This window comes from Saimiri boliviensis, chromosome 8, assembly GCF_048565385.1.
Source record: "Saimiri boliviensis isolate mSaiBol1 chromosome 8, mSaiBol1.pri, whole genome shotgun sequence".
NCBI lineage: Eukaryota > Metazoa > Chordata > Mammalia > Primates > Cebidae > Saimiri > Saimiri boliviensis.
The window spans coordinates 4,538,438-4,564,430 of NC_133456.1; the positions used below are offsets into that span (position 1 = coordinate 4,538,438).

Sequence of the window (25,993 nt, forward strand, 5' to 3'; positions counted from 1 at the left end):
TTTTTCCTGAATCCACCTACAACAGTTTTGTATATGGCATTGGGTACTTTACGGGTCCCAATACAGAGCACTCATTTCCCTGCCTGAATTCTTATCAACTGAGAAACAGGAAAAAGTATGAATATATGGTAACCAAATTATAATTTTAATTGTTAATATAGGCTAGATTAAAAGATGTAGCATACATCTGTGAACAAATGGATCTCATGTTACTGAACCCCAAAATTAAGCAAATTTTTCCACTCAGAGGAATAAAGGAAAACCCAGGTCCCTATAAGAAGCTCACTTCTAAGAAAGAAAAGGGAGAAGCTGGGATGAGCATAGATAATTTTCCCCAAATTTACTAGTCAGGTAGGTCACTTCCCTCTCCTGCTGCAAGTGAGTACAAGAATGGAGAAAAGTCCACCATATTATGTTAATTGGGCACATGAAGCATTAGTAAGGGAAAATCACCTCCTGCCATCACCCCAATATTCACTGTTTATCATATTTGCCTATTTGAGCTAGAAAAAGAATGATATTGAAGGTAAAATAACTAAATTCTTTGAAAGTCAGGTAGTTTCCCTCTGCTTAATGATACTTTCTGTGTACCCTAGTTCTGCGCAGTAATTTTGTTTGTAAATCTTAGAACTAGAGAGAATATTTTGTGGTTTTATTTAGAAAGAGAGTTTAGTGGAATGGAGAAGATAGTATGGTGTCTGATCCCCATCCAGAGTTTGAGCTTCTGCAATTAGAAGAGAGAGGGCAAGAAAGAAAGAAGGGAAACTTTGAAAGATTCTAAGCTCGAGCAGAGGTAATTTGGAACTCAGGTTATTCAAATAAAAATGGTGCTAAGTTAGAGAAGCATTCTCACTCCTTGTGTATTACAACATTGAGCAAGCAACATTGGCACCCTAAGCATTGGATTTGTGGGATATATGAAGTTAGTATCTTGCCATGTATCGTCATTTTTATGATGAACGGTGGTAATAGGTAAGGCTTCACCAAGCAACGTCTCCGGCAGTACAAACAAATGAAAGCTGGAGTAAGAGAAGTAAAAGAGTGTAAATGCCCTATGACATGGGTTCTCAATATGCATCTGATTCTCCGCTTGTTCAAACTCATCTTTCTAGGTCCCATCTCCAGAGTTTCTAATTCAATGGGTCTGGGGTGGGGCATAAGAATTTATAGTTCTAGGCTGGGCGTGATGGCTCACGCCTGTAATCCCAGCACTTCAGGAGACCAAAGTGAGTGGATCACCTGAGGTCAGGAGTTTGAGATCAGACTGGGCAACCTGGTGAAACCCGACTCTACTAAAAATACAAAGCAAAAATTAGCTGGGTGTGGTGGCAGACACCTGTAATCCCAGCTACTAGGGAGGCTGAGGCAAGAGAATCACTTGAACCTGGGAGGCAGAGGTTGCAGTGAGCCAAGATTGCACCACTGTGCTCCAGTCTGGGTGACAGTGTGAGGTTCTGTCTCAAAAAAAAAAAAAAAAAAAAAAAAAAAAAAAAAAAAAATTATAGTTCTAACAAATTCCCAGATGATGTTGATGTGGCTGGTCCTGAAATCACACATCAAAAACCATTGCCTTCCAGTATCTGCAGGAGACTGGTTTGTAGACATAGGAAATTCCACTGAGGTTTCCAGAAATAGCTAGAATGCCTTTAGATAAGGCTAGTTTCTGACAGTTAGGCCAGAAATAATTTGAACCCTATCATCAATTGGCCCTTAAAAGTAAAAAAGATCTTTTTAGTCATAGGTTGTTGATATCTTGGGTGTTGGAGTTACCTAGCAATAATAAAACATCCATTGTCAGTTTATAGACCTATCTGCTATACTCACTTTATTCTCCTTAAGGGCAGGAATACAATTCTGTATCTCCACTTATTTATTCAGTAAATATTTGTTGAGTACCTACTAGGTGCAAAGCATTCTTGTAGGAACTGGTAATATGGCAATGAACATATAAATATATAAAAACATAAAAAGGCCTGTCTCTATGGAGCTGACATTCTAGTCAAAGGAAACCTATGGAAGGCAAGCTCAACCCCAGTCCCCACAAACATCAGGGACTTGTTAAAGCTACAGATGTCAGTGCCCTACTTCTGAAATTCTAATTCACTAAATTTGAAGGTAAGGGTCAAGAACAAGCATAAATACAGCATATCATACATACCCCATGGCCAAGTGGGATTTATCCCCTAGGATGCAAAAACGATTCAACTTATAAAAATCAATTAATATGTTAGACATTAACAGAATGAAGGATAAAAATCTCATGATTATCTCACTAGATGCAGAAAAAGCATCCAACAAAATTCAATACTTGTTTATAATAAAAACTCTCAGCCAGGCACAGTGGCTCATGCCTGTAATCCTGGCACTTTGGGAGGCTGAGGTAGGAGGATCACTTGAGGTCAGGAGTTTGAGACCAGCCTAGCCAACATGGTGAAACCCTATCTCTACTAAAAATAATAATATTTTTAAATGCCAGGCATGGTGATATGTGGTTGAAATCCCAGTTACTTGGGAGGGTGAGGCAGGAGAATTGCTTGAGCCCATGAGGCGGAGGTTGCAGTGAGCTGAGATGGTGCTGCTGTACTCCAGCCTGGGCAACAGAACAAGACTCTGTCTCAGAAACAAACAAACAAAGCTCTCAACAAATGAGGAATAGAAGAAAATTACCTCAGCATAATAAAAGCCATTATGAAAATACTACAACTTATACTCAACCATGGAAAAACTGAAAGTTTTTCCTGTGAGATCAGAAACAAGGCATGGATACCCACTCCTTCTACTTCTGTTCAACACAGACTGGAAGTCCTAGTCAGAACAATAAGGCAAGAAAAAGAAACAGGAGGCATCCAAATCAGAGCAGAAGGAGGAAAATTGTCCTTATTTGCAGATGATGTGATCTTGTATATAGAAAATCACAAAACTCCACACAAGAAAAACCTGTTAGAGCTAATCAATGACTTCAGTAAAGTTGTAGCGTATAAAATCAACATATAAAAATCAGTTTCATTTCTATACACCGAAAACAAACTATCTGAAATGGAAATTAGGAAAACAATCCCGTTTATAGTAGTACCAAAAACAATAAAATACTTAGGAATAAATTCAAGAGAGGAGGTGAAAGATGTATACACTGAAAACTACAAAACATTGATGCAATAAATTAAAGAAGGCACAAACATGAAAAAAATATCCCATGTTCATGGATTGGAAGACTTAATATTATTAAAATGTGCAAACTAACCAAAACAATCTAAAGATTTAATTTAGCAATCCCTATCAAAATCCCAATGACTTTTTTTTTTTTCAGAAATAGAAAAAAACTCTAAAATTCATATAGAACCACTAAAGATCTTAAGTGGGTAAATCTGTCTTGAGAAAAAACAAAACTAGAGGCATCATACTTCCTGATTTCAAAATATATTACAAAGCTACATTGATTAAATGGGGTACAGGTTAAGTATTCCTTATCTGGAATGCTTGGTATTTTTTCTTTTGGAATATTTGCATTGTACTTTCCAGTTAAGCTTTCCAAATACAAAAATACAAAATCTGAAATGCTCTAATGAGCATTTCCTTTAAGCATCATGTTGGTACTCAAAAAGTTTTGGATTTTGGAGCATTTTGGATTTTGGGTTTTTTAATCTAGGATGCTCAACCTGTACTAACATAAAGTCAGACATATAGACCAGTGAAAAAGAATGGAGAGCCCGGAAATCAATCTACATATATAAGGTCAACTGATCTTTGAGAAAGGTGCCAAGAATATTCCATGGAAATAGTACATACAGTCTCTTCAACAAATGGTATTGAAAAAACTGCATATCCACATGCAAAAGAATGAAATTTATCTCTTATTTTCCACCATACACAAAAATAAACTCAAAAGGGATCAAAGACTTAAATGTAAGATTTGAAACTGTAAAACTTATGGAAGAAAACTTGGAAAGCTTCATGACATTGATCTTGACAATAATTTCATAGATATGACACCAAAAGCATAGGCCGCAAAAACAAAGTGGTATCAAATCAAACTAAAAAGCTTCTGCACAGGAAAGGAAACAATGAACAAAGTGAAAAGGCAACCTAAGGAATGGCAGAAATTATTTGCAAACCATATATTAGATAAGGGATTAATTTACAAAATATATATGGAACCACCTACAACTCTATATAACAACAACAAAAAAGAACCAGATTTAAAAATGGGCTAAAGATTTGAATAGACATTTCTCCAGAGAAGACGTACAAATGGCCAACAGAGATATGAAAAAATGCTCAATATCACTAGTCAGCAGGGAAATGCAAACCAAAAGCACAGTGAGATATCATCTCACACCTTCTGGGATGGCTATTACCAAAAGCAAAAACATGTGTTAGCAAGGACAAAATTGGAGCCCTTTTACACTGTTGGTGGTAATGCAAAGTGGTGCAGCCATTAAGGAAAACAGTATGGAGACTCTCAAAAAAATTAAAAACAGAACATATGACCCAGCAGTCTCACTTGTGAGTATTTATCTAAAAAAATTGAAATCAGAATCTCTAAGAGATACTAGCAGGCCAATGTTCACTGCAGCATTATTCACAATAGCCAATATGTGGAAACATCCTAAATACCCATTGGTAGACTATTATTCAGCCTTAGAAAAGAAGAAAATAATGCCATATGTGACAATATGGATAAAACTTGAGTATATAATCCTGAGTGAACTAAACCAGTCACAGAAAAAGAAATGCTGTATGATTCCAGTTATATAAGGTATCTAAAATAGTCAAACTTACAGAATCAGAAGATGGAATTGTGGGTACTCAGGGTTGTGGCCGGTGGGGAGGGGGGCAGGGAATAGGGAGTTATTAATGCGAATAGGGTCTCAATTATGCAAGATGAATAAATTCTAGAGATTAGCTGTACAATATTCTCCTTATAGTTAAAATACTGTATTGTATACTTAAAAATTTAAGAGGATAGATTTCATGTTAAATGTTTTACCACAGTAAAATAAAAGTTATTAAAACATAAATGACGTAAAGAAAACTTGCACGTTCAACTAGGTTAGCAACCACCCGGCTCAATGGCCATGATAGCGTTATGAAGTAAGGGAGGAGGACAAAGAAAGGAAGAGAGAAAAGGGACATTTACTGGCCACCAGCAGATTTTAGGTAGTTTAAATATACAAGCCTTGTAACAGTCCTGTAATATAGGTATCATTTTCATACACCTATTTGTTAAATAAGGAAACTGAGGCTCAAATGATTTAAGTAACTTCTTGAGGTCATTGAATTAGTTCATTCCTACACTGCTATAAAGAAATACCTAAGACTGGGTAATTTACAAAGGAAAGAGGTTTGACTCACAATTCCACATGGCTGGGGAAGCCTCAGGAAAACTTATAATCATGGCAGAAGTTAAGGGGAAGCAAGCATCTTCTTCACAAGTCAGCAGCAGAGAGGAGTGAAGGAAGAACTTCCAAACACTTATAAAACCATCAGCTCTTGTGAGAACTCACTGTCACAGGAACAGTATGGGGGAAACTGCCCCCATGAGCCAGTCAGCTTCCTCCCTCAACACCGGGGGATTACAGATCCCTCCCTTGATATGTGGGGATTACAAATTGAGATGAGATTTAGGTGGGGACACAGAGCCAAACGGTATCAGTCATAGCAGCTCAGCCCAGTGTTGGAGGTAGGATTTGGTACCCAGGACTGCTGACTCATTCCATTTGTGTGTTAATCACACAAATGGGAAGAGTCATTTGCTTGGCTGAGTTTAAAAATGCTTTACAGAGGAAGTGGTATTTGAAGTAGGCACAAGAAGTGTGTTTAATATGTACACTATTATGACAAGACTGTTGAAAGAGCAATAAGCTCATTTTGGCTAAACTGGTAGGAAATAAGAATGGGAAGGAACATTGGGTCAAAACTGGAAGTCTACATGCCTTGCTGAGGAGTTTGAGTGAGTCAACAGAAAACCGCATCATGGCCTAGAAAACAAACTACAATGCATACCCTCACTGATGGTGGGTCAGTGGTATCATCAGGCAGAGAAGGCAGCATCCTACTGCCCCCTTGGCTTAGTCAAAAACAAGCAAGAAAAAAGGACAGGGTTATTTCTGAAGAAAATATTTAATGTTTAAAAGCTTTTTAAGAATATCTAGCTTTTTAAAATAACTAGGTAATGGGACTGTGGCAAACTAATGTCCTTTATCACAGCTCTTCAGTCCATATCTCATTTCAGCCACAACTGTAGAAGATAGTTCTTTGTGAGTTCAGACTCTTCATAGGCTACAGCACTCTATCTCAAGTATGCTGGCCTCAGGTATTCTGTTTTCTGTCCTCAAGAGTCCTCTGATGCCACAGGAGCCTTCTTGGCCTGTAAAGACGCGCAAGCATAGACCAAAAATGTGGAGAAATTATCAACTCCAGGGACAACCTTTAACTATTCAGGGACCACCTGTCCCAGCAGAAACTGAGTCCCCATCACAGCAGCAACTTCAGTATTCCTGATAGTAACTTTTCCTCTTTCTGGGCCTCCTTTTCCCTTTCCTCTTTTCCTGGGATTACCTCTCAAACCCACCATCATGCTCGTCTTTCTCTCAAGGTCCATTTTTGAAGGAACGTAAATGAAGTCCAAAGACAGAAACACATCCAATCATACCGTTTTCCAAAACCTTAAGGATGGTTCCTGCCTTAAGAAAACCCACTATTTAAAAATATGTAGAGAATATATGTAAATCAGGTAATTGTCTTATTGCTAAATGTTCTTCCCCTATGAAATGTTTTGCCACAGCATTCATCCAGTATATTTAAAATATGCTTTGATTTGCTTAAAACATTTCAAAAACATATTTATTCAGTAAGGCATAGTATATTTGCATTCTAATATTAAAGAATAATGTCTACTGCATTATATGAAAATAGCTCAATGGATTTTCGCTGGATTTGGAGCTATGTTTGAGATGTTCTAAATTAAAATACATGCTGTGTATCATACTTGAAATTTACTTGAGGGGACCTTGAAGAGTTGGGCAATCCTCTGGAGCACTGACACAGATTTTGTGAGAAGCCCAGTGGCACACATATCACATGCATGAGGATGCCACAAAGCAGATCAAATAAACAGTGGTTTCAAAAATGATCTTCAAATGGAAGGTCACAAAGTCAGGAATGACATACTGGGATTTATTCATGTCATAATGGTTCATCATTCCCCTGCACTTACAGCCTCAAGCATATGCCAACAAGTTTATAGAATAACATTTAAGCATTGAAGTTGTAAATATGAGTAATACCAAAGTATTATTAATTAATACCTTGGTAAAATGATAACATTTTTGCATTTTAACAAGGCTTAACATTACTGTGGTTTGTCCAGCTTTGGATATTTGCATTAAATCATAAGATGAATACTATTTATAGTAAGTATTATTTTAGATAGGATTTTTTCAAAACAAGTTTATAGCAATACCTGATCACAGAATCTGACAATGAGAAAGATCATTTATCTTTTCCTCTGATTTTACTGATGGAATTCTGACCAGAATTTTTTGTTAATGCTTTATACTTTTAAAGGTCTGGGAGAAGCTGCTGTTTGGAGTTTGTTTTTTTCACGCCCTTGTGCAAGAAAGAAAGAAATTTGGTCCTCTTGGTTGGAATATTCCATATGGATTTAATGAATCAGACTTGCGCATCAGTGTCCGACAACTGCAGGTAAAACTTACAAGAAATTAACATTCATGAAGGATCACTATTTATCAGGCCCTAGGCAAGTCTTTTGCTTGGAATAACTGATTCACTTCTCCCAATACCACTAACAGGTGGGTAGATAGTACTAACTATGGCTTATAAAACACTGTCTCCGTCTGGATTCTTTCTGCTGCAAGTAATGGAAAATCTCATTCAAACTGGCTTAAACCACAATGAAACTTATTATCCCACATAATAAAGAGGTGCAGAGGAAGGACAAGCTCTAGGTTGATTCAGCAACATCACGATGTTGTCATCAAGGACCCTGGTTCTTTGTCTTTTTGCAGTGCCATCGTCAGTGTTGGCTTTATGTATGTCCTGACTATCCTCTCCTTTCCTTCACTTGGTCAATGCTACAATTTAGCTCTATTAATCAACAGAAACAACTTGTCTAAGCAGAAAAATAATTTATTGAAAGGATACTGGATAGCTTAGGGTATCACCAAGACAGACGGAGAACCAAGCTCAGAGAAGAGGCATCCAGAGTCAAATCCAAAATCATTCTGTGTCTGGTAAGGCAGCATCTCTACCCTTGATGAATAAAGACCCCAGAGCTTGCATGGCTGCCACACAGACTCTAGTCTACTGCAGGCCTCTGCTGCCATGACCACTTCAAAGAGATTCCTTGCTGTTACTGATTTTTCTTCTTTTTTTTAAATTTTAATTTTAATTTTTAGGTTTTGGGGTACATGTGAAGAACATGCAAGATTGTTGCATAGGTACACACATGGCAGTGTGGTTTGCTGCCTTCCGTCCCCTCGCCTTTATCTGACATTTCTCCCCATGCTATCTCTTCCCACCTCCCCACCCCCCATCCCTCCCCCATTTCCTCCCAACGGACCCCAGTGTGTAGTGCTCCCCTCCCTGTGTCCATGTGTTCTCATTGTTCAACACCCGCCTATGCGTGAGAACAAGCGGTGTTTGATTTTCTGCTCTTGTGTCAATTTGCTGAGAATGATGGTTTCCAGGTTCATCCATGTCCCTACAAAGGACGTGAACTCATCGTTTTTGATGGCTGCGTAATATTCCATGGTGTATATGTACCACATTTTCCCTATCCAGTCTATCATCGTTGGGCATTTGGGTTGGTTCCAGGTCTTTGCTATTGTGAACAGTGCTGCAATGAACATTCTTGTGCACGTGTCCTTATAGTAGAATGATTTATAATCCTTTGGATATATACCCAGTAATGGGATTGCTGGGTCAAATGGGATTTCTATTTTTAGGTCCTTGAGGAATCACCACACTGTCTTCCACAATGGTTGAATTAATTTACATTCCCACCAACAGTGTAAAAGTGTTCCTATTTCTCCACATCCTCTCCAGCATCTGTTGTTTCCCGATTTTTTCATGATCGCCATTCTAACTGGTGTGAGATGGTATCTCAATGTGGTTTTGATTTGCATTTCTCTGATGACCAGTGATGATGAGCATTTTTTCATATGTTTGTTGGCCTCCTGTATGTCTTCTTTTGTAAAGTATCTGTTCATATCCTTCGCCCATTTTTGAATGGGCTTGTTTGTTTTTTTCTTGTAGATCTGTTTTAGTTCTTTGTAAATTCTGGATATCAGCCCCTTGTCAGATGGGTAGACTGCAAAAATTTTTTCCCATTCTGTTGGTTGCCGATTCACTCTACTGACTGTTTCTTTTGCCGTGCAGAAGCTGTGGAGTTTGATGAGGTCCCATTTGTCTATTTTGGCTTTTGTTGCCATTGCTTTTGGCATTTTGGTCATGAAGTCCTTACCTACACCTATGTCCTGAATGGTTTTGCCTAGATTTTCTTCTAGGGTTTTTATGGTGTCAGGTCTGATGTTTAAGTCTTTAATCCATCTGGAGTTAATTTTGGTGTAAGGTGTCAGGAAGGGGTCCTGTTTCTGCTTTCTGCACATGGCTAGCCAGTTTTCCCAACACCATTTATTAAACAGGGAGTCCTTTCCCCATTGCTTGTTTTTGTCAGGTTTGTCGAAGATCAGATGGTTGTGGGTATGTTGTATTTCCTCTGAGGCCTCTGTTCTGTTCCATTGGTCTATATCTCTGTTTTGGTACCAGTACCATGCTGTTTTGATTACTGTAGCCTTGTAGTATAGTTTGAAGTCCGGTAGTGTGATGCCTCCTGCTTTGTTCTTTTTGTTTAGAATTGACTTGGCTATGCGGGCTCTCTTTTGGTTCCATATGAAGTTTAAGGTTTTTTTTTTTTTTTTCCAGTTCTGTGAAGAAGGTCATTGGTAGCTTGATGGGAATAGCGTGATTTTTCTTTTTTGAGATGGGGTCTCTGTTACCCAGGCTAGAGTGCAGTGTTGCAATCATAGCTCACTACAGCCTTGAACTCCTGGGCTCAAGCGATGCTCTTCCCTCAGCCTCTGGAGTAGCTGGGACAACAGGCACATGACACCATGCCCAGATAAGTTTGTTTTGGAGACAGTCTCACTCTGTCACCCAGGCTGGAGTGCAGTCACATGATCTCAGCTTACTGCAACCTGCACCTCTCAGTTCAAGTGATTCTTGTGCCTCAGCCTCCCAAGTAGCTGGGATTACAAGTGTGTGCTAAATGTTTTGTGTGTTTTTTAGTAGAAATAGGGTTTTGCCATGTTGCCCAGGCTTGTCTCAAACTCCTAAGCTCAGGCAATCCATCCACCTCAGCCTCCCAAAGTGCTGAGATTACAGGCATGAGCCACCGTGCCTGGCCCCTTGTAAGTTTTTTTTTTTTTTTTTTTATTTTGTAGAGACAGGGTCTTGCTACATTGCCCAGGCTGGTCTCAAACTCCTGGTCTCAAGCGATTCTTCCACCTCGGCCTCCCGAAGTGCTGAGTTACAGGCATGAGCCTCATAGCTGGCTTGTTCTTGCTCCTTTGTACCCTAATCCCCTACTTAATTTAAGGTGGATGCATCTGAGTAGCCAAGCCCAGGTCACAGGTATAGGCATTAGCTGTAAGGGGCTTGGGAAAGTGAGTAGCTGGCCTTTTACCAATTACAGAATATTAATATTTTTCTGCTCTTTTGCTGTTGTGAGGGGCCTTTTTGAAATAGGGCCGAATGAAGGGAAAAGAGAAACATTGACAAAGTCTGATTAGGTGCTAGTATATTTCAGTCAGGTAGGTTTTTATAAGGCTATAAGCATTTAATCATATTTATGATTTAAAATAAAAATTAACACATAGTTTGTATAGAAATGTTTGCTATTTTATCAAGACTTTTAAAAATATCAGGATAGAAACCTTAAGTGGAATAAATATGTCCATTTGAAAATCCTTGTAACAGTTGTTGAGATTGTTGCTCATGGAATTGTAACTGCATGATGAAATGATACAGTAATACCTGTACCACCCCACCCCGCCCCACCGCAGTTGTGATGTCTATCTCCAGACATTGCCACATGTACCCCGAGGGAAAAAATTAACCCCAGTTGATAGCCAGTGTGATAAAACAAGGTTTATCCAAATTTATATGAAAAATACTTGGTAATTTCCATGTCATCTTTTTTTAATTAAATGTTTCTCTCATTACAGAAGGAGTATGTCTTTATTTCAGAAAAAATTAGAGGCGCAGACAAGCAAAGTAATTTAAGATAAAATATAATCGGCCAGGTGCAGTGGCTCACACCTATAATCCCAGCAAGGGAGGCCAAGGCAGGGGGATCACCTGAGGTCAGGAGTTTGAGACCAGCCTGGCCAACTGGTGAAACCCCATCTCTATTAAAAATACAAAAAATTAGCCAGATGTGGTGGCACTCTCCTGTAATCTCAGCTACTTGGGAGGCTGAGGCAGGAGAATTGCTTGAACCTGGGAGGCAGAGGTGGCAGTGAGCTAAGATCACACCGCTGTACTCCAGCCTGAGCAACAGAGTGAGACTGTCTCAAAAAACAAAAACAAAAACACTAAGACAACTCATGATAACTCTTTCAGTCCCCTTTCTAGATAGATAGATAGATACTTAAGATGGAAATGAAGTGAAAGACTTTAAGATTTTTCTTGTTTCATTTTTTTCCTTCCCTTCAGTTATTTATCAATGAATATGATACAATTCCATTGGAAGCTATATCTTACCTGACTGGGGAATGTAATTACGGAGGAAGAGTAACAGATGATTGGGACAGACGTCTCCTATTAACCATGCTGGGTGACTTTTATAATCTGCACATAGTTGAAAACCCTCATTATAAGTTTTCTCCCAGTGGAAACTATTCTGCACCTCCTAAAGGCACTTATGAGGACTACATTGAATTCATTAAGGTAATGATGTCATTGAAAATAAGGTTAGATTAATGTGTGATTTTTCTAACAGCAAACGGTGAAATGTTATTCTCTAATGTATAGATTTGGACAAGTATTATGGTTTTAATCAACTTTTAATAAACTTTCTTCTAGTGATTACTGAAAATTAGAAAAGTTTGAGTATTCTGTTATTTGATGCTGGTTTTTAACCCTTTTTGGTCTGCACATGTCTGTCATGAATTAATGTATTGCAGGAAAGGAAAAACTTTACCCTCTTATGTTCAATGCCTGGGGTCTGCTAATCAAATTAACAAAAAATAAATTAGCAGGAGAAAAGGCAACACAGTTTGTATTGTTGTTAACAATATGTGCACAGGGGCTTTGCAGAAAAGGAGTGAAAACTGAACAGTGCGGTTGTACTTGGGCATTTAACATTTTAACAGAGGGTGATAAATTATAGAGACATGACTAGATAAAGGAAACGGGGTTTGGGGCTCTAGGGGCAATACATTGTGGGAAAGTGATTAAGAAATGTATGGGGGAAACTAATGGAAGATAAGCATCGTTTTGAGTGAGGTCTGTTCATACGGTCTCATCTCAGTGCCAGTTCTGTCTCCAGTGAGAAGGGTCATTCTCCTCATCCTGATACAAGGATGAGGAATGCCTGCCACAAATTAAAAATGGAAATTGATGCCCTGCTTTTAGACAGATAAGGGGAGGTCAGAGACCTCTTTCTGCATCTGTTGATTCTTAATTGCCTTCAGCTCAAATAATCCCCATGCCAAAGTAGCATATTTTGGAACAGCGTGTCCTGATTGTCCCTTTCAGTATCCAGGGAAAATACGCATGTTTAATTTGTTTTCTGGTAGAAACTTCCATTTACTCAACACCCTGAGATATTTGGATTACATGAAAACGTTGACATCTCCAAGGATCTTCAACAAACAAAACTGCTCTTCGAGTCCTTGCTTCTCACCCAGGGAGGCTCCAAACAGACAGGAGCCTCAGGAAGTACTGACCAGATTCTGTTAGAAATTACCAAAGATATCCTCAACAAGGTAATGTTTAGCTTAAAATATGTTGCTAATAATATAAATAGAAATGATACTGAAAAGACAATCTGAAAGTGCCATGTACCAGCATTATGATCTTGAGCAAGAACTTTGCCTCTCTAAGCATTAGTCTCTAAATCTGTTAAATGGTAATAATAGTACCAATTTTTTTTTTTTTGGGGCTAAGTTAGCTAAGGTTTTATTTTGGACAATAAAAAAAAAGTAATTGAATTGTTTTGCAGCTGGAGACATAGGCAAGGGGGGTCCCCAGGCAGTAAACTCCTCCGAGGGTGGGCTGAGGGCTAGGGCTAAGCCTCAGGTGGGTCTCTGTTCCCTCGGCTCCCCTGCACAGTGGCCTTCCTCCTGAGCCCTGGGGCAGCCGCAGGAGGGGCAGGCTGGGAGGGACTGTCGCAGCTGTTCACTTGGGCAGGACATCAGAGGACTCAGACACCAGCCTCCAATTGAGGATCTGATTGATCTTCACAACCACGGCCCTGGTGGAGCTAGTGCCGCTGAAGGAGCTGGAGCCTGCGCCAGAGCCAAAGCTGGAGTCTAGGTTGTAGCTGAGGCCTGTGCTTGTGAGCCCCCCATAGGCTGAGCTGAGACCACCTGCATAGCCGCTGTTAGTCTTCATACGGATACTCAGGTTCTTCATCCCAAACTCCAGCCGGCTCTCCTCACCTTCCAGCAGCTTCCTGTAGGTGACAATCTCAATATCCAGGGCTGGCTTGACATTCAGTAGCTCCTGGTACTCACGCAGCTGCCACGCCATGTCCTGCTTGGCCCACTGCAGGGCAGCTTCCAGCTTGGACAGCTTGGCATTGGCATCCTTAACGGCCAGCTCCCCGCACTGCTTGGCATCTGTGATGCCAGCCCCCAGGGAAGCCCTCTGGCCTTTGAGGCCCTCAATCTAAGCCTGGAGCCGGCTGATGTTCCGGTTCATCTCGGAGATCTCGGTCTTTGTACGCTGCAGGTCATCCCTGTGCTTCCCAGCCTGCATCTGCAGCTCCTCATACTTGATCTGGTACATGCTCTCAGCCTCAGCCCGGCTTCGGTTGGCGATCTCCTCATACTGTGCCTTGACCTCAGCGATGATGCTGTCTGTGTCCAGGGAGCAGCTGTTGTCCATGGACAGCACCACAGACGTGTCTGAGATCGGGGACTGCAGCTCCCGGATCTCCTCTTCATACAGCTGCCTGAGGAAGTGGATCTCATCAGTCAGCTCTTCCAGGCGAGACTCCAGCTCTGCCTTGTTCATGTCAGCTTCATCCACATCCTTCTTGATGAGGACAAATTCATTCTCCATCTCTGTAGGCTTATTGATCTCATCCTCATACTTGAAATCCTCCACTAGCCCCTGCATGTAACCAAGCTCCACCTCCAGCTTCAGCTTCTCCTGGCCCGGAGTTTCCAGCTGCCACCTAAGGTTGTTGAGGTAGCCGTGGAACGTGTTGTCCATGTTGCTGTCAGCCATCTTATGCAGCTGCAGGAGACTCCACTTGTCTCCAGCATCTTGTTCTGCTGCTCCAGGAACTGCACCTTGTCTATGAAGGAGGCAAACTTCTTGTTGAGGGTCTTGATCTGTTCCTTCTCCTGGGTGCGCACGGCCTCTTTGTTGGGGTCCACCTCCAGGTTAAGGGGGCTCAGCAGGCTCTGGTTGACCGTGACATCCGAGATGCCTCCTATGCCACTGGCCCCACCATAGCCTCTGCCCAGGGCATCCCAGGAAGCTGCTGCTGCCCACTTGGAAGAAGAGCTCAAGGAGCTGATGTGGGCACTGGGCCCACTCATGTAGGAGCGGCTACTGAAGGCCTGGGGGCCAGAGGTGAACACTTTGTAGGACTTCTGGGTCACCCTGATGGACATGGTGGAGGCAGGAGTGGAGGCAGGCGGGCTGAACCAGGGGGAGATTCCAGAAGGAGTGGAGAAGCTGCTGCTTCAATAGTACCAGTTTTTTAAGGTTTTTTGAGAACATTAAAGAGATCATGAATTTAAAGTAATTCGTAAAATGCCTGGCATATAGTGAGTTCTTAGTAACTGTGATTGTGGATAAGCTAATGTACGTACATACGACTTATGTACATTAATGTACATATCCACGTTAGTTCATGTAGATGAGCTGATGTACATATACACCCTAGTGTTAGCCATTATATCATAGCTGAATGAAGCTAATTATCCATTCTGAGAGTAATTCGTGATCTTCAAAATCTATTCTTGTAGCTCCCTAGTGATTTCGACATTGAAACAGCACTGCAGAAGTATCCTGTGAGATATGAAGAGAGCATGAATACTGTGTTAGTACAAGAAATGGAAAGATTTAACAAGTAAGGATATATCATGTGATTCAGAAAGCAACTATCCAAAGTTGATAAAAACACACAATGATATTGACCCAAGAAGACTATTAAATCCTGTCATTTCATTGGAATTTTCCCCCTTTTAAAAAGTTCCAGGCCAGGTGCGGTGGCTCACACCTGTAATCGCAACACTCTGGGAGGCCGAGGTGGGCAGATCACAAGGTCAGGAGTTCAAGACCAGCCTGGCCAATATGGTGAAACCCCGTCTCTGCTAAAAAATACAAAAATTAGCTGGGCATGGTGGCAGGCACCTGTAATCCCAGGTACTCAGGAGGCTGAGGTGGAAGAATTGCTTCAACCCAGGAGGCAGAGTTTGCAGTGAGCTGAGATTATTCCACTGCACTCTAGCCTGGGCAACAGAACAAGACTCAATCTCAAAAAAAAAAAAAAAAAAATAAGAAAAGTTCCAGCCATGCACAGTGACTCATACTGTAATCCCTACACTTTGGGAGGCCGAGGCAGGAGGATTGCTTGATCCCAGGAGTTCCAGCTTTGGAAACATGGCAGAAACCTTTCAACAAAAATTTAAAAATTTTCCAGGCATAGTGACACATGCCTTGTAGCCGCAGCTACTTGGGAGGCTGAGGTGAGAGAATTGCTTGAGCCTGGGAGATGGAGGCTGTAGTGAGCAGAGATTGTGTCATTGCACTCCAGCCTGAGTGACACAATGAGACCCTATTAAAAAAAAAAAAATACCAACTTTGGATGGTTGCCTTCTGAATCTGTCTCAGAAGAGAGAATATCTTTTAAAATGTAAAAACGATGATGAAAAAGAGATTTGTTCTTACTGGTTTAAAATATTCATTAATCATAACTTCTTATTCATTTGTTAACTATTCTTAGGAATTAGAAACAGAATAAATATCAACGAGACCTATGTATAGTCACATCTTTTGTCATTTTTCTGCTACCTGACACACATACCCCTCCTTTTCCTTACTGAGTCCAATTCAACCAATCTGAGTTGATTAGGTACCCCAGGATAACTAACGAATGATGTGTTTTAAATTTGTTATTGAATTTTCTGTAATTTAATATTGGCTTAAGGAATGGAGAATTGTTTAGGTTATCAATTTTTTTTCTTATTATCCAGTAATGGCTATAAGCAAAGGTTATGAATTTTCTATAGTACTTTGAAATTTATTTTAGTGTCCAGGCTGGTTGACATATTAAAATAAAATATATTAAAACACCTGATGCCTTAGTTAATTCAGCATTTCTTATACAAAAGTTATATTTATGTATATATAATAACACACTATCTCTCAGCTGCTCAGGCTTCTAGCCTAAAAACTCACTACAGGAGGCGGAGGTTGCAGTGAGCCAAGATTTCACCACTGCACTCCAGCCTGAGCGACACTTTATCTCAAAAAAAAAAAAAAAAAAAAAAAAAACCTCTCACTACAAGTATACTTATGGTGTTCTTAGCAATTTGGGCCTAAGTGGAAGTAAAGTATTTGCAAGTATATAAATGAATATGCAGTTTACGTTTTAATGCAGTATTTCCTTAGTTTCAGCCATTGCACATCATTATAGCATTTTCATATTTGCATGCCACCTGAAATACTATTTACCTAATATTTCTCCTTAAATCATTCTCTGCTGGGGCCAGATGTGGTGGCTCACACCTATAATCCCAGCACTTTGGGAGGCTGAGGCGGGTGGATCACGAGGTCAAGAGATCGAGACCATCCTGGTCAACAAGGTGAAACCCCGTCTCTACTAAAAATACAAAAATTAGCTGGGCATGGTGGCGCGCGCCTGTAATCCCAGCTTCTCGGGGGGCTGAGGCAGGAGAATTGTTTGAACCCAGGAGGCAGAGGTTGCGGTGAGCCGAGATCATGCCATTGCACTCCAGTCTGGGTAACAACAGTGAAACTCCGTCTTAAAAAAAAAAAAAAAAAAAAAATCATTCTCTGCTTAAATTAGCCAGGTCCTAAGCAAAAATAGCCAGAAAGTAAAAATTTTGATATGGTAGTTGTATTACTTTCTGTATTTTAAAATATGTATGTAATGATTAAAATGAAAAATGTTCATACATGTATCACTTAACATTACCTCACGTACCACCACATGGGAGGTGACACATTTTGGGAATCAATCTCATAAAGCTGGGAATGAAATTCCTCCTGTTCTTCTGGAAAGACTTGTTGATACCATCATATATATGTTGATGACATAATTTCTTTTATTGCAGCTTAATTATAACTATACGTAACACTCTACGAGACCTTGAAAAAGCTATTAAGGGTGTGGTTGTGATGGATTCCGCATTGGAGGCGCTTTCCGGCAGCTTGCTTATTGGAAAGGTTCCAGAAATATGGGCCAAACGATCATACCCAAGTCTTAAGCCCCTAGGAAGTTACATCACAGATTTCCTAGCCCGGTTGAACTTTTTACAGGTAAAAGTGTAAGAGAGAGAGAGAGAGAGAGAGAGTGTGTGTGTGTGTGTGTGTCAGTGTGTGTGTGTGAGATACATGTATAAAATTTTATTTTTTTGGTTAATTGGGGAGATATTAGTTATTGGCTGTGGTCACTTGAATGTCTCTGAGTTCAATGAAATGTGATTAGTAGCTTCATGGTAACCTGATGAAAACTTTAGCAAATGGAAAAATATACATATTTCAAAGTACTGTGTGGAAAATTAAAATTATACTTCTTCCAAACCCATGTAATATGTGACATTTATATTTTTGAAAATTCTGAATTTATGGTTCTCTGAGACCAAGGTTCTAAGTTTGTGGTTCTGTAAGACCACAGTTTAAAGTTGTCTTGTGATTTTGATACTGATAGTAAGTCAAAAAATCTGGAGGCTTGGATTTTTTTTGTCTTTTTTTGGTTTTTTTTGAGAGACAGGGTCTTGCTCTGTCATCCAGGCTGGAGTGCAGTGGTGTGATTGTAGCTCACTGTAATCTCAAACTCCTGGGATCCTCTTGAATAGTTGGGACTACAGGCATGTACCACCACACAGGGCTCATTTTATTTTTTGTAAAGATGGAGCCTCACCAAGTACCTCAGGCTGGTCCCTTGCTCCTGACCTCAAGCAGTCCTCCCACCTTGGCCTCCCAAAGCACCTCCCGGTGCTTACAGGCCAGAGGCTTGAGTTTATCAATAATTGGCCATTGTCTTTATATCAGTGCCTTTTATATCAGAAAACCAGGCAAAAGATGAGTATTTTGAATACTCCCTACCCTTCCCCCAGCATAAACATCAGACAGAACACTGCTTTTCCTTCTCAACTCCACTGCCTGCCCCCATTCTATGGTTGATGTTTATGCAGGAGTATGGGATGGGGAGAATTCCCCCAATTTTTAAAAAATTCAGAGGTAATATAATCTTTCTGTATTCACTTGCATTTTTATTGTGCAAAACCTTTATTTGTTTCATTGTATAAGCTAATCATAAAATCGCCAGTCCTTGTAAGAATGTAGAGCAGAATTTCTCCTACCCTTTAAACTTTTTGCCAGTCTGATAGATCAGCTATATCTTGCTGGCATGTACTAAGCACTTAGTAAATGGTAGCTAATTAAGAGATAGTACAAGTGGCTGACCACAGAGACTAATGACACTCTTGGATAAAGGAAGCCATGGGTGAATAAGTTTTCTAAATGATTGCCTTGTGGGTCTTTTTGTTGTTAATACAGTAAGTTCTGGGGTACATGTGCAGGTTTGTTATGTAAGTATACATGTGCTGTGGTGGTTTGCTCCATCCATCCTGCCGTCATCTACATTAGGTATTTCTCCTAATGTTAGTCCTCTCCCAATGCTATCCCCGTAAAGCTACCATTGACTTTCTTCACAGAATTGGAAAAAGCACCTCAAACTTCATGTGGAGCCTTGTGGGTCTTTACAGCCTTTGTGTGCTTGGTGCTCATTCTGCCTGGTTTTGCCCTTATCAGACTTCATTTCTTCTCTGCGTCGTCTTGACCCGATAGTTTGTACTGTTGCAACACCTCCAGCAGCAGTTTGTTCTCTTCCCCTAGGGAGCAAAACTGGCTCTTCCCATAGTGTACTGCCTGCTCAGAGCCAAAATTCATTTCATTGATTCATCTGTTCATTTCGTAAATATGACTTGAGACCCCATTTTATTCAAAGCACCTTATTGCATGTTCTGTGATAAAAAGATAATTACAATACAAGTCCTGCCTTCAAGCTGCCAGTAGCTTACAGGGAGACAAGCCATGTATCTAAAGAAAATCAGTACACTATAGTAAGAGATATTCTATAAGAGACTAACATGTAAAATGCTCTGGGCTTTCAAAAAAGGGAGATAATTCTTATGGCACAAGAAAGCAGAGATTGTTTCGTGGATAAGATAGCATTTAAGCTGCATTTAAAGAATGAATGGTTTTGATACTGCAAAGAAAGGAAAAAGAAATAGCTATGTAGCTTGTGGGATAAAAGGCACTGTATCACTTTGGGTTGATTCCATTATAAGCAACAAAAATTCAGACATAAGCAAAAATAAAGTTTGTTCCCTCATGTAACTGAAAAGTCCAGGAGCTTAAATGGCTTCAGGTAACATTTGACCAGGGTGCAAATATGGATATCTTGTCCTGGCTTCTTGTACTTCATCTCTTGTCTCCATTCCCTTCTGGTAAACTCCATTCCCTGTTGAGTTGTCATCTGATGGTAGCAAGACAGCAACAGCAACTCTGGCCTCACATCCACACATCTTCAAGGAGCTGAGAGTGAGTCTTTTTCCCTAAAGTCCCAGCAAGAGTTTCTGCATCTCCGGCTTTGACTGGGTCACATGTCCATTTCTCAGGCAGTCACTATGGCTGAAGTATGACTGGCCGGGCGAGAATCACCAGCCTACCCTGGGATGCTAGGTGGAGTTCTACCACCAGATGTGCCTGGACTGAGAAGGGTAGTATCGCTTTAAGATAGGCAGGAAAACAAGTGTCTACCCGGCACAAAGAGAACAGCAAGTAGTCCAGTCTTTTTAGTCCAGTCCAGATTAGAATGCAAGATGCTTGAAAGGAAGTAAAAGAGATATAATAGAACTGAAAACACAACTTGGGGCCAGATTGTGAAGTATCTGTGTTTTTGCTTTGCTTGTTTTTTGAGATGGAGTCTTGTTCTGTCACCCAGGCTGGAGTGCAGTGGCGGGATCTCAGCTTACTGCAACCTCCGTCTCGTGGGTTCAAGTGATTCTCCTGCCTCAGCCTCCCAAGAGGCTGGGGCAGGTATGTGCCACCATGCCCAGCTAATTTTTTGTATTTTTAATAGAGATAGTGTTTCACTGTGTTAACCAGATGGTCTCGATCTCCTGACCTTGTCATCTGCCCGCCTCAGACTCCCAAAGTGCTGGGATTACAGGTATGAGCCACTGTGCCTGGCCTGGTTTGCTTTATGTGAAATATCTTGAATAGGAGACCAAGAGATTTAAGCTTTAATTTTGTGGGTCACTGAACAATTTGGTAGGTCACTGAGAATTATGCAAGATGCTACATCTGATTGAAACCATGCACAGTGAGTTATATTCTGGGAGCGTTCTTCTGGATGTATTGAGCAGAAAGGGAAGAAGCAAGAAGACAATACAAGCTGGTACAGAAAGAAAACCATGAATAGATGAACTGGAGTGAGGGCAGTGGACACAGAGACAAGGGGTTTAAGAGGGTTAAGAAACTGGGGGTCAGGCACAGTGGCTCAAACCTGTAATCCCAGCACTTTGGGAGGCCAAGCTGGGCAGATCACGTGAAGTCTGTAGTTCAGAACAGCCTGGCCAACATGCTGAAACCCCATGTCTACTTAAAATACAAAAATTAGCCAGGAATGGTGGTATACGCCTGTAATCCCAGCTACTCAGAAGGCTGAGGCAGGAGAATTGCTAAAACACAGGAGGCAAAGGTTGTAATGAGCTAAGATGGTGCCACTGCACTATAGCCTGGGTGACAGTGTGAGATTTCATCTCAAAAAAAAAAAAAAAAAAAAAAAAAAAATATATATATATATATATATATATATATATATATATATATGGTTAAGGAATTGGAATCAACAAATGAGGCCTATAATTAGACAATGTGTAAGATGTCTAATGATGGTTGCTTTTTGGTGGGATGATATAATAAAGCATTAAATTTACATTTGGCTTTTGAAGAAGATTTGACTCTTTCAAGCCATGTTTCATTCAGGTTAATGCTCAAATTGTTTTGAGTTTTCCAAGAAGAGTAACTAGAAAAGGAAAGTGGGAGGGCCAAGATAGGCTGTGTGTCTGACGTCAGGGAAGAGGGCCTGGTGATGGACAGTGTGGGCAACATACGCAAAAACCAGACTCAGAAATTGTACGTCAGGTGGCACTGGTATAACTTTAAAAACTGACATAATGTGTTTTGTTTTCCCTTTACAGGACTGGTATAATTCAGGAAAACCTTGTGTGTTTTGGCTGTCAGGTTTCTTTTTCACCCAGGCCTTTTTAACTGGAGCTATGCAGAATTATGCCAGAAAATATACTACCCCTATTGATTTGCTAGGATACGAATTTGAGGTACAGTAATTCCTTAAAGTCAACAGTATATCATTACATTAAATCACGTATTTAAGCCGAGTTTATATATTATAACCCATTGTAAGCAATTTTACTTTCTTCTTTGTGTTGTATGAAGCATATGTCTTGCTATCCCTAAGATAGAACTTTTATATATTACAATATGTGATTTAAATAATCCAAAGCTGTGCCTCTACTTTAGCAAAAATTATTATGAGGTACAGTAAAATTTGATAAAATACTTCAAAAAGAACCCATGGTCAGTAAAACAATAATATAGTTTTTTACAAATTATGTCTGAAAAAAGTGTATCATTTATAAGCTATTATATAATAGAGTTTCCCTGAATATGTTCTGAATATTCAGCTAATATGTTCTTTATGAGATCAGGTTGTCTGAGAGGATCATTGCCACTGTGTCCCTCTTCCGTCAGGTTATCCCATCTGACACATCTGACACATCGCCAGAAGATGGTGTTTATATCCACGGATTATATCTTGATGGTGCACGCTGGGACCGAGAAAGGTCAGTGGTTTCACCTACAAGGACCTCTTCATTTGTAGCTGAAACATAGATAAGCAATCTGCCACTTTAAAAAAAAAAAGTCCTTTTCTAAGGCAAGTAATAAATAATATCAGAATTCTCACATAAATCGTTAGTCAAGCTGGGGCAACTGATGAGTTGTTATTTTTAGGTCCTGACTAATAGTATTTCAGTAGTCTTATTAGTAGAAAAGTTAGCTGAAATTATTTTCCTGCTTATTCTGCTTTATAGCAGTTGCCTTCTGTTTTGTAATGTGTAGGGCCACCTCACTTTTGAACAGTTTACAGTTAGTTATCATGAAGTTCTCCTTTCTGTTAGAGAATGGGAAACCTTTTCTTGCCTTTTGATGGAATAATAAATAAATATTCACAGTAAATAATGAATTTCCAGCTTCACTCAGGAAATTATGCCATACTCTTCCTGTTTAAAATAAATGGGGATGTGTATACCTATGTAATAGTCTTGCACAATCAGCACATGTACCCCAGAACTTAAAGTATAATAAAAAAAAAGAAAAAAGAAAAAAGAAATATATGGGGTAGGAAAGAAGGAGAGAAAGTTTCCCTTGGAGCCCTGGCCTTAACAATCCATCTATAGGCATAATCCTCTATCTCCAGGGTCAGAGTCAGACGTTGCTCCCAAGAGAGCATTAAAGACTGAGTAGGAAAAATCATTTAAGAGGGGGCAGTAAGATAGTTCTGCAGAGCTAATTCTAAGACAGTGTTATGAGGAGAGTCAACTGCACGTAAGTTCATTTCATTATTTCAGTCTCTTCTGTTTTCATCTCTTTACTGCTGTTTTTCTTAACTTACTTTGCCTTGTGTATATATTCATTTTTTCTTCCTTTTCTTCCCACCTTCATTCCTTCCAACTAATACAATGCAGCATAGTGAAAAGGAACCAGATTTTCTAGATAGGCAGATCTGTTTGAATCCTGCCGCTGGCACTTAGGAGCTGTGTAACTGAGAAGAATGCTCAGTGTCTCCAAGCCTCCAGTTTGTATCTGTGAAATAGGAATAGGAATGGGGACAGGGTCATTGTCAGGGTCAAATGTGATAACATCTGCCTCATGAATGGTCATTAAAAATTGCCTGACATTGATATGTGTCCACTGTTTACCCTTTGCCTTTCCAGAGTTTTCTTGGGTTTCTCTCAATTCTTCATTGTCACTTTTTCATTTTCTTTCTTTTACATTTCTTTTCCTCTAGGTCTCTAGTCCTTTCTTCTAGTAAAAGCCAGTATGTAAGCAGCAATCTGTTCTTAGAAGCAAATTCCGTAAGTTATTTCTAATAATCTGTCTATTTCTCTTTACAGTGGATTGCTTGCTGAACAATATCCCAAACTTCTGTTTGACCTGATGCCCATCATATGGATAAAACCAAGTAAATATTCTCTCAACAAAATTTGAGTTTTAGGGAGAGTAAGGAAGGATATTATATACTGCTCCCCAAAATAAGTTTTTGCTCAAACTTTTTAGGACCTAAGATAATTATAATAAACAGTGATGGGAGTATTAACTTTAGAAATTATTATCCCTTTGTATGTGGCATTTATATTATTTTGGGAATACAATTCTGCTTTTTGATGCTCTTAGCCTATAAGCTATATCATTCTTTTCAGCCCCTCCCCCCACTTCTACGAGGGGGTTCACACATTGAACAGCGGCCCACCCATATTTTGATTCTGAATTCCCTTTGCACATTGCTCATGGGCACAAATTAGCTTGACACAGTCTCCAGCTAGTGACTAGCATTTTCTGGCTATAAGAAACAGCTAGGAGCCAGCCAGGTGCCCCAAGGCATAGATGCTGCCAGCCACGTGGAGTGGGTGCCAGTTTTGCCCCATTTTGGAAACTGCTTGCTCCTTCCCTGCTTCTGTCATCATCATCTTTCTACAAGTCTGGAAAAAAGGGTCTCATTCTTTTATTTTCTTTTCCTTACCTTTTTTATTCTTAAATAACAATAAATGAAAACATTTACCAATCACCCAGAATCACTATCTGACCTATCAAATATTCTCATTATGAATGTGGTTCAGTTATAACTGTGAGAAATGTGAACTCAGTTTAGAAAGATTCCTAATATCTCATATCTTGCTTTTTGGGGGTTGTACGTAGTTTCTTTTTGTGAATTAGTAAGAGTTGATGTGTTTCTCTTATTATTTACCTGCTAAAAACAAATAGAAATGTCAGATTCTTCTAATGTGTGGGTGTCTTGGATTAGAGCTCTAAGCAGTTATATTTCTCCTTTGAAGTCTCCCCTACTATCTATACTGTATACATAGTATACATCTTCCCTTCTCCTTCTTCCCTCCCAAATCCTCTTTTCTCATGACTGCTAAGTGATCAGAACTTTAAAATCTCTTCCTGTCTTCCACACCTAGAATCATGCACCATATGAAATACTTGCCTTATTTTACAACCATAATACTATATGTACTCTAAACACACACACACACACACACACACACACACACACACACACACCCCTTCAAATATCACAATTTCAATCTTAGAGATAGTACTGGCCATTTTATTACAAAATAAATAGTTCTTTTAGTACCAATGACTTTTTTCCCCTTTATCAAATAAATGTATTTCTTTATTTTTTTTCAAGCTCAAAAATCTCGGATTATAAAGTCGGATGCCTATGTTTGTCCCCTCTACAAGACAAGTGAACGTAAAGGAACTCTTTCCACTACGGGACATTCTACTAACTTTGTCATTGCAATGTTGTTAAAAACAGACCAACCTACTCAGCACTGGATCAAGCGTGGGGTCGCTTTGCTTTGTCAGTTGGATGACTAAATTGGACAAATTTATAAAACATCCAAAAGTTAAAAAAAAAAAACCCTGTCTTAAAATATATACATTATGAAACCAAGTATCTTGGTGTTACTCTTTTAAATGGTCTTTTCAAATAGTCATTGCATTGTTCTCTCTGATATATCACTCTTGTTTGGAATATGGCCTTTTAGATGGACTCTATTGAGATCACCTATGGAAGGAAAATAAAGTGTGTTTGGGAAGCAGATGAGAAATCTTCAATGTTTTTATTTAGTTTGTTTTTAAAGTTTGATTGTATATGAAAAATAGATTTGGGGGAGTTAAACTGATAAAATTTAACAAATATCAGAAATTATCTCCCTCACAAATGTTAAGTCATTCCTTTGGCTCCAGTATAGTTTATTTTCCACTCTCCTTCCTAAAGTAATTATACATAAATATTTCAAATACATAAGAAATTAAAAATATGGAAAATACTAAAACAATTACATGACTACAGCCCTTATTTCATACCTCTAAAACATTAGTTTCGTTTCTCACCGTACCCTTGTGACTAGGAAACTCAAAGCTGTGAAGTTGACCTACAAAGGCAGTAAGATGGCTGGAGGGCAGTCCTAACTTCCATACCTGCAGTGACATCGTGCTTCTTGGCATTTGCTCCATATTTAATTTGAAATATTAAGTGGTCCCTTTGATTTTTTAAGTGTATATTAACAATTTAAAAATATTTCAACAAAACAGAATTTTAGTAAAAATTTTATTTTGTGTAGAGTGAATTCTTCCCTTAGGATTCCAAGGACACTTAAGG

The 25,993-nt window shown here is 39.5% G+C and overlaps 1 protein-coding gene and 1 pseudogene across 2 annotated transcripts in view; one reads left to right on the forward strand and one right to left on the reverse strand.

The window, feature by feature from the left end:
* Positions 1 to 25,238, forward strand: part of DNAH12 (dynein axonemal heavy chain 12) — a 260,536-nt gene extending 235,298 nt beyond the window's left edge. For both annotated transcript variants that reach the window (XM_074403604.1, XM_074403603.1), the window contains exons 66-74: positions 7,567 to 7,704; positions 11,737 to 11,970; positions 12,822 to 13,010; positions 15,228 to 15,331; positions 17,562 to 17,766; positions 21,720 to 21,857; positions 22,291 to 22,382; positions 23,715 to 23,782; positions 25,016 to 25,238. In XM_074403604.1, the coding sequence (XP_074259705.1) occupies positions 7,567 to 7,704; positions 11,737 to 11,970; positions 12,822 to 13,010; positions 15,228 to 15,331; positions 17,562 to 17,766; positions 21,720 to 21,857; positions 22,291 to 22,382; positions 23,715 to 23,782; positions 25,016 to 25,206 (1,359 nt within the window). In that variant the 3' untranslated portion in view covers positions 25,207 to 25,238. The remainder of the gene's footprint in view (positions 1 to 7,566; positions 7,705 to 11,736; positions 11,971 to 12,821; positions 13,011 to 15,227; positions 15,332 to 17,561; positions 17,767 to 21,719; positions 21,858 to 22,290; positions 22,383 to 23,714; positions 23,783 to 25,015) is intronic.
* On the reverse strand, positions 12,985 to 25,025 carry LOC120367158 (keratin, type II cytoskeletal 8 pseudogene; annotated as a pseudogene).
* Positions 25,239 to 25,993: the final 755 nt, after the last annotated feature.